This window comes from Xiphophorus couchianus, chromosome 18 (genome assembly GCF_001444195.1).
Source record: "Xiphophorus couchianus chromosome 18, X_couchianus-1.0, whole genome shotgun sequence".
Classification (NCBI taxonomy): domain Eukaryota; kingdom Metazoa; phylum Chordata; class Actinopteri; order Cyprinodontiformes; family Poeciliidae; genus Xiphophorus; species Xiphophorus couchianus.
The window spans coordinates 27298115-27313093 of record NC_040245.1 but is presented as its reverse complement, the minus strand read 5'-3'; the positions used below and the strand labels follow the sequence as shown (position 1 = coordinate 27313093).

Genomic DNA, 14979 nt, shown 5'->3' with positions numbered 1-14979 from the left:
GCACACGAAGGACCAAACAGAAGAACATATTTGATCCAAACAAAGCGCTGCAGGAAGGCCGGGATCGGAATGCAAAAGAAGCGCTGAAGTAATGCGAGTCACGGAGTCGATTCTGAATCATCTAGGAAGAAAATGTGACGCCAGTTTATCTAATAAGTGGAGACTTACTAATATTACTAAAGGTAATATTACTCAGAGATTTGTGCTAGCGCAATAAAAATCCTCAAATAACAGGAGAGGGAAAACCGACTTCTCCATATCCTGCAGCTGGAATCACGAGAAGTAGGGACAATCTGATATAAACAACAACAGTGAAGAACAGAGTGAGATCTGCTTGCCACTGAAATCCCCAAAGGAGGACGGCGAGTGAGCCGCATCGCTCAGCTGTCAGTTAGCACTGAGTTAGTGTCTCGACTTAGTAAGAAGAATAGAAGCTGTGATTGTCAAATGATGAGAAAAGGGCGGTGACTGACCTCCCGTCGCTCTGCTACAATATTAGCAAATTTCTTTTTATCTCATCATCTCAGAGATTTGTAGCAGCTGACAAATTTCCACAATGTGAGCGATACGTTTTCCGTCCATTCAGCCGGCTGAAGTTCCTGTGACGCACCGAAACGAGGTTTCTCTGGGATTATCTTTAAAATGTCAAGCATGATGAGTCAGATAACCCGACTGTTACAAGGCGGATATTAAAACATCATGCGTGAGGCTCGCAGGCTCAGGTACATAAAAATGAATGCATATATAAATCTAATCACCATTTTAACCAAATTGATTTTTGTTTTTACCTGAAAAAAAAAAACTTCAGGCATTTGTTTTAATTTCAAAAGTAAGTTTATGGTGGATCTTTCTGGATGGATGGATGAATATTATCAAAAGAAGATGGAAAATCCTGATGAAACTCTAATATTGATTTTACAGTTAAAAAAATCACAAGACATTTCCACAATATCACCCAGTACAATGCTCAAATGTTGCAGAAATTATCACTCAATCACACCCTATGCAGACACTCTATAAGTTCTACATTGATGAAAATTATTTCTGGTTAATTTAGCTAATAATTAGAAGACTTAGGCAAACTCAGAGCATTTCCCATTCATTTGGGAATGGTCAGTTGACCCTTAAAGGGCCAGTATTATGTATTTTCTGCGCACATAGTGACATATTATAGCAAAATCAAGTACCTATATTACCTTCAGTTTGCATAAAAATGCTGTATGTGTGAAACATAAGTCATGTTTAAGCAATTCTTCATATTCTGACGCCTTGAAATTGGCCTCTGTTTCTTTAAGAAGAATAACTGGGATCAGTCAGCATGTATGCATGATTGAATTGAAATGATGTGTTTGTAAAGTACATGGAGACAATATTTGTCGTGAATTGGTGCTATATAATTAAATTAATTTGAATTAAATTAACTTCTGCAGGTTATGTAGGTGCTGCAACATCTTTCCATGAATCCATAAATTCATCTGTGCTTTTCCAGTCGCACAGAAAAAATGTAGTAGATGAAAAAAAACATGGCTGTCATTATAACAATTATGTTGATACGTTATATAAAATTATTGTAAAACGTCATGCTTGAAGCAACTTTGAAAAAAAAAGGAAATCATTTTAAAACAGACAGTAGAACAGAGAATAAAGTCTAGACACAAATGGCTTTCCATACTCTTATTTTTTCATATATGTGCCCAATTCTTTTCTAAGCAAATTCATAGGTAAGGCAATATCTTGCCATTGTCAAGATATTGGCTGCTAGTGAATTTTAATATAGGTTAAACATTTTGCAGAACCTCTGCAACCAAGCCTCTTAGGAGCAAAAAACTCCATGTGCATTCTATTTACTATTCTCTATAATGAAACATGTATATTTAAAATGTATTTCTTTTCATTGCAGATTTAAATTGCTTACAGCATTAGTTCATCTCTTCTGTTATCCTCCACAATCAACTTTACACGTTAATATTTATCTTCCGGTGTGTCAGCGGAGGTCACCGGTGGGGGAATCCTTACATCGATGCAGTGAGGGAAACAAGTCACTTCTAATCTTGTTTAATTTAAAACATGAATGGCACTGGGCTGGTTACGCTGGCATAAAGACTCTGATATGCTGACCTGCTCTACAAAAAAACTCAAAGTAGAACGAAGTAAAAATGAACAACAGAGCGGGCACCTTGTTGAATTGCTGTTTTTGTCCATTGAGGCTTTATTAGTTTGTTTATTTCAAAGAATATTCTTTCAAAGAGAGCAAAGTTATGAGAGTCTGCAGCTCACAGCCGTTTCATCGGCTTGTCAGGAATTTTTACAAGTTCTTTGAGATCTCTACACCTCTGCCAGGCACCGTGTCAGGGGATAAAGAAGAAAGCAGAACCAGATACATATTCGCTCTTACTGTTCAAATTTGAAGAATTACTCTTATAAAGAAGTCACTGAAAGGAATTTACAGTTCATATGTTTCCCTCATGCGACAGACTGGGGACCTGTCCATGGTGACCCCGCCTCTCGCCCGAAACCTTTGCTGGAGATGGACACCAGCCCCCCTGCTGACCCCACTAGGGACAAGGGTGTTAGAAAATGGATGGATGGATATTTTCCTTACACAAGTTTAATTTACAGGGTTAATAATGGGGACATAGCCAAACTAGGACGGATTTGACAGTTAACAGGTGAAACATAAGACACAGCTGTTAAGTATCCCGAATGACGGGTTGTCCTTGACCTAATTGACTCAGTCTAAATGTAATATTGTCCCACTTTAGTTCCCATAGACTGAATGCGTACTCAAACTCTGGTCCACCTAAAAACCCAGGTCTCGGGTTGGTTGAGGTGAATTCTGGCGCAGTTTTAATGCGTATGTGAATCAGAGTCCATTCCAAAAGCAGGAAGCGGACTGTACTGCGGGGCATTCTGGGTAAATACAACCAAAACAAATGCAAGAGTCAAACGCTAGTGGGAGAAGCGAGTTGCGGTCTTTTACCAATAGCAAAAAAAGAAATTCTACAACCGCTAAAATCTGATGATGCTCCATTTTTGTTTACATTTTGCAAAGGAGGAAGTTGGGTTCATGTCTTCTTCGGAGGTGAAGGGGTAAACAGGATTGTTGTTACACTGACAGTGGAGTGTGAACGTCAACAGAGTCATTTGTATTCAGTGCTGTTCCCATTCTTTTCTTTCTTTTTTTTAAGCTTGATCTGATTCATAGTCCATGTTATTTACTCATGTCCACATTTATTAAAACCTTTTTATTACTTAACTTGTGATGTATAGCATTTGTAATACAAATGTTTATATGTTTAGTATCATTTGACTTTATTCTGGCTTTAATGTGATTATACCCTTGCTTACATTTGCAAACCTCTGGTGTTTTTTTTTATTATGATTTGAACAGGTTAGAGGATTTATCAGTGAGCAGCTTTGCCATGTTGGTTTTGTTCACATTGTTTGTGTGAGGTGTAAATATTTGGTTTATAGAGAGCCCTAAAGGTGTTAGGGGCTTTTTCTCAATACCCTTTTGCATGTCTTGAGTCATTTATATTTATGAGAGCGATAGTGACATAATTCGTGTCAGAACTATCTTGTTATCATTTTATTTACATCATTGCCAGTTATAGAGCTGCTAGACCTAAAAAGAAAATGTGGAGGGTGTTGCATTGAATTTAAAAGATTATAATTTTAAAGACGTTGCTGCTTTTTAAGTGGAACATGTTAAATGTTTCTAGAATTTGCTACATCCAGCCAGAAAATTTCCCAGGAACGATTTAAGGTCATATTCAGTAAATTAGAAAATGCTTTATGAGGTTTGTTTGTCAGATTAAGATATTTAAGCATGATATTTAGCATGATTTACTCGAAGTAAATTATGTTTAAGTGAACCGTTTAATGGTTTAATGTCATCATAAACTAATCTTGAATGTGTTTTATGGCTGTAAGTGGGAAAATCATCATAATTAACAAAAAGAAAGGCTTGATATCATCAGTCTGAGAAATTAATCCAAATGATATGCTTAATTTATGCATTTAGTTATTTAATCAAAACGTTTTGATAACATTCTATTTTTAAAAAATATGACTGTATAACCTACTTTAGCTTTCCTGCATTCTGGAGCTTTAGGAGTGTGGCCAAGGATTTGGCCACCACAAGGGAGTTTCGGGAAATTACCTGTTAAGTTTTGGGAAGTAACCAGGAAGTACCATTAAAGCTCCACAATGTAGGAGTTCATCCAGTAAGAAAATACTTTACCACTGCAGTGTTTTTATGTGTCATTTATGAGTACAACATTAATGTCTGCAGATTTAAAATAAAAAAAATATATATATTTTTTCTAATATATCCTGTGACTCCTCCTGTTTTTAACTCAGTCCATCACATCCCTTTAGATTTTGTTGTTACCTTCTCAAAAAAAACAAAAAAAACAAAGCATAAACGCTGAAGTGAACACTGGAGTAAGTTAACATTAGTCAACATGCTAGTGATAGCCCACATAAGTGGGAGTCCTTCACATGAACCTTTAGCGTAATTTTAGTTTGTATATGTGTTTTTGCATACTGAATAGAGCATGTCGGTGTAGGTCAGCATGCTAGTGGTACCTTTTCAGCATTTTAGGAAATACTAGCATGTTAGCTAATTTTTATACAAAAGCTAAGCATAACATGCTCAATGGATTGAGTTAATGTTAGTCAACTACTAATCATGCAATTAATAGCACTTTAGCTAATGTCAGAATTTTAGCTAATTTTGATGTCAGCATATTTTTTTCTTATTGAATTCAGTATGTTAAAGTAGGTCTTCAATGAGCTTTCATGAAACTTAGAGGTTCATATTTTGGAACTTACATGGTACTCTTTTTTTTAAATAAACTTTTACATTAATATCCAAAACTACTACTAAAGGGCCTAGATTCCCCTAAGTTCCAAAAAAATCACCCATTAAGTTCCCAATGGTAACCATCCAAATTATGTTAAGGTGTAATATGTCCTTCCACTCGGCACCTAAATATCTCTAACGAGGGCAAAGCTGAGTAGCAGACTGTAGAAGGCAGATTGTGCTCTACACGCTGCTTTTATAACAAGCCGCTCTTTTATACATAAAATGTCTGTTTATATATAATTCATAAGATTAAGTGGTAAAATGGTAAATGGTCTCTACTGGTATAGCGTTTAGCTAGTCCAGAGGATCCCAAAGTGCTTCACACCATATTTAGACATTCGCCCATTCTCACACACATCCACACACAGATTACTCTAATTACTGCTCATATTTTATCTAAGCATGCAACATCTTTTAACTGCAACCTAAAACTTGGAAACTAAGTCTGATACTGATATTGGGTTGAATCAATCCACCTTTATTTTCTAGCTTTTGCTTACTTTTCAAAATACTAGAAAAATGTAACAGACTCACAACTCAAAATATTACTGTGTGATTTAATTATTTTGTTTGATGAGATACTAGAAACAGACAAAAATATATGTAATGTTCTGCAGTAAAGAGATCCTCAGTCTGCATAAGCATCATCCCTGCCAAGTGCCAGTGTTGCATTGGCAGTACAATAGCCGTCTGAGTTGTTTCCTGCTGTCACAAGCCATATGTAATACACTGCATGGCTGCCACGCCTTGTTATTTGACCTGTCATTGTCATCTGTCATGTGGCATTTTGTTTTTGTTGTTTACTCGCTACATATTGGTCTGTGTGCGCACTTGGCACAGGCAAAGAGTGCTCCTCCTCGGTCTGGCCAAATTTAAACGAAACCACACCCAACAGATAGAGAACCTGCAGTTTTGTCTCATTTTTTAAGTGTGTACTCTGTGTGTTTGTGTGTGTCCCAGCAGATGTTATGGAGGGGAAGAGCGCCATTCTGCTGGGCATGAGTCAGTGGAACTCAAACGACCTGGTGGAGCAGATCGAAACTCTGGGACATATGGAGGACCAGTCTCATGGTACGCACACACACGCTATAATCAGACTCACGTAGACTCATAAACACAATGAGGTGTGCATTTGTCTTGCTCGCGTCCGGAGGGAAGGTTTAAATTGCCTGGAATGATAGGGAGAGTTATTTGCTGAATAATGACAATAGTGGCGAGATTGTAAATGGAGTGTAGCTTCTATTTAGAGCTACATTAAGTCATTTTTGCACATTAGAGGCCAGAAAGAGTAAAAGATGTGATGATTCATTCTGTGATGCTGTAATAGATGCAAAGGAATATTTTCTGAATTGAAACTGTAACCAGACCTATAATAGTTTTGCTGACAACGTCAAAGATTATGTGTGGGTTTTTTTTGTTTAGTTTTTTTAAGAAGACTTGGAGACGTAACAAAAAATGCAACACGGATTAGGGGTGGAGAACTTTAATTTTCAGATGTGTTCAGGATTGTAGCTCACAATGTGCATTTCTATTTCAATGACCTAAAAAGAGAGTTTTATATATATATATATATATATATATATTCAAATTATATGTATATTTATATATATACTGCTCAAAAAAATAAAGGGAACACTTTAAGTGTGAAACACCTGTTTAAGTGTTCCCTTTATTTTTTTGAGCAGTATATATATATATATATATATATATATATATATATATATATATATATATATAAAACTAAAGCATGAAGGAACAAAAATGAGAAAGATGCAGCCAATATACAGCAACAGAATGGTGCCAAAATATGATGATGTGAGGTCTGGGCATCTGCTTTTGTTAACTTTTTATGGGGATATAAAATTGGTAAAAAAAAAAAACAACAAAAAAAACTGGTTATAGGTTTGAACATTTTAATGGTTTTGAACCTGAAATAACAGTAGACCTCGTAATTGGAGCTGGCCCATTCCTTGTTACTAATCTAGCATGGTGTGGAATATCAGTCCAGCCAAGAAAAAGGCATTGAAGCTAGAGTTCACAAAATTAAGATTTATATGGATTTGTAAGTCTCTGTACACATAATTAGTCTGTGGTTAACTTGTGACGCTTTGCACTACAGTAAGGTAGATGTCAAAACACTGTTTTTGTTCACACCAAGGTCCCTTAAATCCCATAATGGTGCGTTCACATCAAACGCGTTGCGGACGTCAAAAACTCGTCTGAAGCTTCAGGTTCGACGCGTGTTCACACCAAAAGCATTTTGAGCGTCAGACCTTGGACAGGCTTGACACGTCAAATGCTCAACACGCACCACGCTAGACGCTCGAAACGCATCGCAACGGCCCTCGATGCGCCTGATGCTCAAAACGCGTTCGGTATGAACACACCAAAAGACCATCTGCAGTTAGAGCTTCCATTAATTTCCCGGCAACATGTTTTCTGTTCACAAAAATTTACTTCAAGCTAATGCTAAAATATGTCAGAAGCTAATTATTATCGCTAAGCTTGCAGGAAGATGGTTTAGAGAAATCTGCAGACATTAATGTTGTACTCATAAATGACACATAAAAACACTGCAGTGGTAAAGTATCTTCTTACTGGATGAACTTGAGCCTCACAAACACCAGCTACAGTCTCCTGGTGATGTGAACTGTTTTCTCTCAGGTTTTTGTTTCTCCTTGATGTGAATCAAAGATACCAATAATTTTAGGGCAAAATGTTTCCAATAGAGAAATATTTTCCTAGCAGCAAAGGTTCTCACACATTTTTCCGTTGCAAATTAGCAGCTATGTTCAGTATTTATTTATTTATGCTCCTTTTCTTTAACCATTTCAGCATTCTGTGTTTCTACTTTATATATTTATCCTTCAGTCCATTATGACAAAGTTTTTTTAAAACAAATTTCAGCAGTTTATGTCGTAACAAACTGGTGACTGATTGGAGGCAAACAGAATAAGCAAGGCATTCTTTATTAAATAAATAAAGCACATTTTGTCCATATTTTTTACTCCATAATGTTCATTCTTTATTCTTTGGAAAAACATTGAAATGTTTGGCTTCTTACATGCGAGTCGTTTCGTATCAGGTAGGTTGTGTTTATCGGATCCATCAGCTGCAGCTCCTCTTGTCTCAAACAGAGGGAGAAAAGCTCTGCCACAGAGGCTGAAATCACAAATCTTATCTCTGTTCGGTACCAAAATATTAACTATTGAGGTCATTTACAGTTGTCCTAAGAAGGTTTATCTCTGGAAAGCCTTTTTGGTTCACAAACTCTTCTTTTGTGAAGAAAGTAGTGCCTTCTAAGTAAAATCTGGTTAGAAAACGATGCAGGCTCTCCGAGTTGAAGCCAGAGGCTTTCTGGTAATCACTGCTGATTTCTCCAGTGGAGATGATCACGCAGCACAGCTGACTCACTTTGAGAATCTGTTGACAGAGGTCTGTTTGTACATGCACAGAACACCATGACTATCACAACCATCCATGCTTTAAACGTGTGGGCAGAAAAACAAAAGCCGGCGAGGGGGGAAGAGGAGCAAAAGCCGCGCCGGTCGGCAGAGGCGGGCAGTTATTTCTCCTGGGTGTGTGTGTGTGTGTTATTACTGAAACTTTCACGTTGTGCTCAGCTCTCTGTGGTTTATGTTAATTTTTTGGAAAGGTCGCTCCATTCGGGCTTCCGCATCACAATTTGTTTGACAAACAACATCCGCCTACGTTGGAGCAAAGCGGTCATTAAGGCGAGAAGCGCTGCATTACCATTGCTCGCATATGGTGGGGCATTTTGTTATTGGTCCGTGGATGAACATAAATAAATAAAATGCCCTTACAGCAGAATGTAGGTGGAGATAATATTCTCATGCTGATATGTGTTCAGTGCTTCTTAATTATGCCCTGTGATGCATTGAGGAAAGGCACGAAGCAATGTTTCCTTACGCGCATCTAAAGCTCTAGTTAAAATAAAAGTCGTGCTCCACAAGTGGGGTAGTTTAAATTTTTCTTCCTCCTCTGTTATTAATTTGAATGAAACCTTGATTTAAAAAAAGAAGAAAAAAGAGAACATTGCTTACTGGATCCTGCAAAGGTTTCTGGTGAAGCCAACAAATGTCTGACTGATATATATCTGTCCTAGAGTTGGACATCTTTCAAACGCTTCTGTTAACATGGCATGAATAAAAAATCTAATTAATACCCAAATGAGCTATAAAAAGCTCTGGAATAACCTGATTTTTAATTGCAGTAGCATATTCCCACAATGGTGGAAATATAAAAATGCAACCTTTAATTGGAGTACATTTGAGTGGGGGAAAGAAAAATCCCACATTTCAAATTACTGCTAATACAACCCCTTTGGCAAATATAACAACACTTATTATTATTCTCCTATCCCATTTAATAAGGTCGGAGCATACAGAGAGAGGAATCTTTCAGCACTCCTCACACACACAGATCAGACTCATCTCTTCTCAGTACGTCGCTCCAAATGTGTCCTGTAGGTTTTAGGTCTTGAGACAAAGACGCCATGGAAAAGAGGCTAAGTATGTGAACTATTTCTGTAACGATTTGGACAGATATTTTCAATCAGTTTCCTCATTATCTTTCAAAAAGATGCTTTGATGTCATACATATTGGTATGTAGATAACTTATTAATAGTCGTGAAGATAAGATTACATTTCTTACTGCAGTTCTCCTACAGGAAGCTTTGGAGATTGCCCACTTTCCCATTCTGTTCTCTGTGAGTGATTGCAACAAATCAAATGATTTTCCAGTTTCTCCATGGGAAATAGTTATTTGATCACATTTCTGAAGCTCTCTGGAGAGCATATCTAACCACCAGAACCACATAATTTTTTTTTCTATCAAAGATGGAATACCGCAGAGTTATGTTAAATGAAATTAGTGCTGGGAGGCGTATAGTCAAATGAACCAGAGATGAAAAGCTCTACGGCTTTAAATTGGCATAAAACATAACAGCTGCCAATTTTGACTTGTTTTATTTACATCTTTTTACCACACCTTTGCTGTCGTCTACGAAATGATGGCTTACAGGTTTGATGGACTCATTTTCTTCTTCTTGGACACGTGTGGACAAACATGTTCAGACCCCCATGTCAATGACCGAAAACCCCGCAGTGGTCACTGAAGTGGCTTGAAACTGACAAAAGTATTAAACATTTACTGAAAACTAGGCCATGAAAATCAGATATTCCTTTTGAATTGTGGTTGAACAGAATCATAACCCCCCCCCCCCAAAAAAGCTCATGAGGCCTGGACAGCAATGATGGTAACTGTACCTTGATATTTTGTTTCTCAAACTATTGAGGCAGTAACTACAGTCAATCACTGTAACTATTAATGCCACTTCTTTACCTCTCCACAGGCGTTTTGGCTAATTTCTCGTAGGCAAGCTGTTCCTGTTGTTCCAGATGACGTGTTTCAGCTCCTTCCATATGATTTGGATCAGGGCACGTAGAAGACCAAGGACAGAATAGTCCAATATTTTGCTCTTAGCCATTCTTGGGAGTTAATAGTTGTGTTTTGGGTCTTTATCTTGTTGGAAGACCCGTAACCTGTGACTGAGACCAAGCTTTCTGACACTTGGCAGCATATTTCTCTTCAGAATACTGCGATAATCCTGAGATTTTTTCATAGCCCACACAGAGTCAATACACCTAATGCAGTAAAACAGCTTCAGACATAACCAAGCCTCCTCCATGCTTCACTATAGGAAGCATGGAAGTGGTCTTGTCTACATGCTTCATTGTTGGTGTCTGAACATAGAGGTGATGTCTCTTGCCATAAAGCTCCAATTTTGCCTCCTCTGTCCAAAGGGCATTGTCCCAGAAACTTTGGCTTGTCAGTTCTTATTGTGGCAAATTCCAGTCTGCCTTTTTACGACTAGCGTCCCTACTTAGTTGTCTCCCATGAAGACCACTTTGACTCAATCAATGAAGGATAGTTCCATCTGACATTGATGTACCTTTTTGACCTTGGAGATAACCTTTGACTTCTTTGGAGGTTATTCTGGACTCTTTGGTTACCAGTCCTATTATCTTTGGCTTCAATTTTCCACCTTAGGGCACAGCCAGAATGGTTGGCTGCAGTCCAGTGGACCTTAAACTTCTGAATGTGCCACTGTAACCACAGGAGCATCAAGCTGTTTGGAGATGGTCTTATAACCATTACCTTTAATTGTCTTTTAACCTCCTGGATCAACTCTCCCCTTCACTTCCAGTGGTCCGGTTTCCAGACTGGAACACATTAAATTCTCAAATAGCAGAGGGACTACTACCTGTCACCCTTTAAATAGGCAGACCGACAAGCTTGAAGACGTCTGCATGGCTAATTATTGTTGAAGACACATATTAGTGTAACAAGCAGTTCAGTTCTTTTCAATGTTTTCCAGAGGAACCATAATTTTTGCCCTGACTTGTTTCATTTATCAAATTTTCAAAATGATTCTGATGAGCCACATTTCAAGATCAATGTCTGGGCAATCATTTCATTGGATAATTTTCAGTAAATTTTTATTCATTATTACCAAGTTATTTCAGTGACTCTGACATAACTTCTGTTAATGTTTGCTAATTAGCAGAGGGCATGTGTGTAAAGGTCAGATCTGTGGTTTGATAAGCTGCTGTAAGAATTGCTTTTAATCATGGCCGTTATGGTTCCCAACCAGCTCAGTCTGGGACTGTGGAGATGAAAGAAGCTGCTCCTGCAGTCATGTGGTGACCACATTACCAATACTTTACACCACCCAAGCACCCCATCAGCGTCCACTCACAAAACCAGTCATGACTCATGAAGTGGTCCACTCCAGTAACACTCATTTATTATTTTACAGCTCCACAATAATGTGAGCAGAGATGATGACTAAAAATACTATTGTCATCACTTTTTTTTTTTTTACAAAGACCTTTTTCTGTTTATTGAAAGATTTGAATACATATAGAAACTATAGATACTTTCATCCTCTTTGTAAGTGCTGCATTATTCTTCAGGGACACATTGCGCTGTCCCTTTGTACTTTGTTGTTTTTGTCAACAAAGCAGCACAAAGTAACTGGAACCTACATTGGTTTACAGAACCAGGTGGTTAAGGGGAATCAAGACGAAGAAAAGACTAAAAGAATCAAAGATCAAAGCTAAACAATGCTTTGCAAAAATATTTTACCCCCTGAACTTTTTCACAAGTTGTCTTCTTGGAACCAAGAAGCAATGTACTTCATTGGATTTTTGACTAGTCCAACATAGCAAGTCATTGTGAGGTGGGTGAGAAATGACAGGATTTATTGTCAGTGAAAATCTGAAAACTGTTGCATGCCTTTTTATTCACCCCATTGTAACCCAACACTCCTAATTACACACAAATAAATGATTTCATAGTCAAAGTCATCATATTGGTAAAAAAGACTTCCCCTGTATGTATATTTCCACCTCTTCTGTAGCGTACTCATAGGATTTTAAAGAACATTGGTGATCAAACAGCATGAAGACCAGACAGATAACTGTCAAGTCTGCACAAATCTGGCCTTTATGGGAGAGTGTCAAGAGGAGAGTCAAAGCCAAATTTGTGATGTAAAATTAACACTGCACATCTCCCTGATTGCATCATCCCCAAGGTGAAACTTAGTGGTAGCTATGGAAGATTTCAGTGGTTTTGGGGATGGGTGATTAGGTAATTGGATGAAGCAAAACACACGAAAATTCCGCAAGAAAATCTGTTAAGAGTGTGCAAAAGACTTAAGAAAGGTACATCTTTCATCAGACATACTATATAGTCAGAGCTACCATGCAACAGACTAGATCAACAGATATACAGTACTTGTCTTAGAAATACCAAATGACCCTAAATGAAAACTTGAGAAGGCTTCATCACCACCATCATTCAGACTTTCTCCCCTTTGTCCTTAGAAGAATGGTCAAATTGTTTAGTCTTCAGATGTAAAAAGATGGAAGCGAGAAAGTCAAGACACTTTTTAGGTTTAATTGGTTTATCAAATAAAATCCCAACATCATTAATTTATGTTTGTGGTTGTAATTTGGAGTGGAGTGTGAAGATTTTTGCAAGTGCGTGACCAGACCACAACACACCCCAAGCTGACTCAACTTAGGGACATGAAAACCCATAACAAGGCAGCACAACCTGCCTGAGAATGACGTAGCATTAAGCATTCAGCGTTACATTCAGGTGGAGATGTTCAGTCAACACTGCCCCTCCACCACAGTCCACATAATGCAGTGAAATGTGAAATCAAGCTGTCTTTCATAACAGATTGTTCGAGGAGAAGGCGTTTAAACTCATAGATGTTGTAGGTTGTGACATTTTTATAGGAGACCAAAGATTCCACGTTTACGTTCTCGTGCTGACATGCCGTTTTAAATGGACAGCATTACAAGTCATTATAATGATCGCTCCTCTGAAGTGTTACTAACACGCTCGTAAAATCATCAGGAGAGGTTTTATTACTTCATGGCAGCCGTGGAAAAATCTTTACACTGTCTGGTAATCATTTTAGCTTGATGTGACCGTTTTACAGTTGATTGCCTGTTTTTTTATAAAGCGCTCTTTGTGGTCATTTTGGGGCCTTTAGCTGTTTGGTAAATGAAGTTGAGAGACAATCGTGTAACTGATAGCTTTCAGATGCCGTTGCCATCAGTTGCAGTTGATGCATTCGAGATAAACATCCATAGAGAGTAAAATGTTAAGTATACTTTGTGTTGACTGGGGGAAAAAGAAACGGGAACAAAACTAACCATCTTTCACCTTAAATAGAATAGAAATATCCTTTATTGTCCCACAATTGGGAAATTTCTATGCAACAGCAGCAAAGTGACAGGCAGTAACATCAAATACTCACACAAAGATAATAAATAAATAAATATATATATAATATGAAATACTGTACAGGAAGGGCAACGTTTCAACAGAAATACTAACTCCAGATCAATGTGGACATTTTGTACATTGTTTAATTGGCTAATTAGATAATGTACAAAAAGCCAATGTCCACATTAAATGACAGACTATTTACAAGTAGTGATAATAAAAATGTGTGCTACAGTAAAATTGTACAGATACCAGCATGGATGAAGTTGAGTTTATTGGGAGTAGTGGTGGTTATAAAATCTAGCAGCTGCTGGGAGGAAGGATCCTTTATAATGTCCCTTTGTGGATTTAGTGCAAAGCCACAATACGTAAGTTTTATAAATTTATTTATTTATTTTTAAATATTTATTAAAAGTGTCATAATGTTCTGACAGTATAACATGAGATGGATAGTTTGTAAAAAAAAATCGAGCACCACCTCCCTGTGGTCCTCCAGCCATCTGGAGAAAAGCACCACTCCCATTGGTCTGAAACAACTAATCAGAGCCAGGGGGAGGGTCTTACCGCTGTCAATCAGTCATGTACACGCTGCTCAAGGTTGGCGGTTTGCAACAGCGGTGCTAATGATGGAGAAACAACTTACCGAACAGAAAAACTTAATCCAATGACATTGGTGGTCATGCTAACTAACCTTAGCATTCACATCAAATAACTGCAGAGAGCAGCGAGGGCGTGAGCAGCTTGTACACAAGTCTGATTGACAGGGCTAAGACTCTCCTCCTGGCTGTGATTGGTTGTTTCTGACTGGGAGCAGTGTATTTCTGCAGATGGCAGTAGGACAACAAGGAGCAGACGTAAGAACTTAATTTTTTCACAAATGATCTCATGAACTTATGTTATACTGTCCGGACATAAAACAATGTTTTCTATACATTTATTATTGACAAAATTTACTGTTGCTATAACTGTGATGCAGTTTACAGATTTTTGAGTCTGTGGAGGCATAACTCTGCCAGGGGGAGTCAAGAGGTGGTGAACTTTTGTCCTTTGCTGTTTTGTCCTCTTTCAGCATTTGTTCTGTGAAACTGAAGGTCGAAATACAATGCGCAAAAAATGTAAATGGAAAAAAAAGAAGATTAATGTTTCCACCACGTAGAGAGAAGCTGTTTTTCTTGCTTATCACAGCACATTTTGAAAATATGCTTTCTGTAAAGAACTCATCTGCAGTAGTAATAATTTTAATGCATATACGCTGCCGTTTTGATTGAGTGGCTTGGATTCA

The 14979-nt window shown here is 37.8% G+C and overlaps 1 protein-coding gene across 3 annotated transcripts in view; it reads left to right on the top strand.

Moving 5' to 3' along the window:
• The window catches only part of pitpnm3 (PITPNM family member 3), a 144264-nt gene that overhangs the window by 45961 nt on the left and 83324 nt on the right, over positions 1–14979 (top strand). For 2 of the 3 annotated variants that reach the window (XM_027998960.1, XM_027998958.1), the window contains exon 3: positions 5831–5941. In XM_027998960.1, the coding sequence (XP_027854761.1) occupies positions 5831–5941 (111 nt within the window). The remainder of the gene's footprint in view (positions 1–5830; positions 5942–14979) is intronic. The other variant, XM_027998959.1, reaches the window with a different exon arrangement.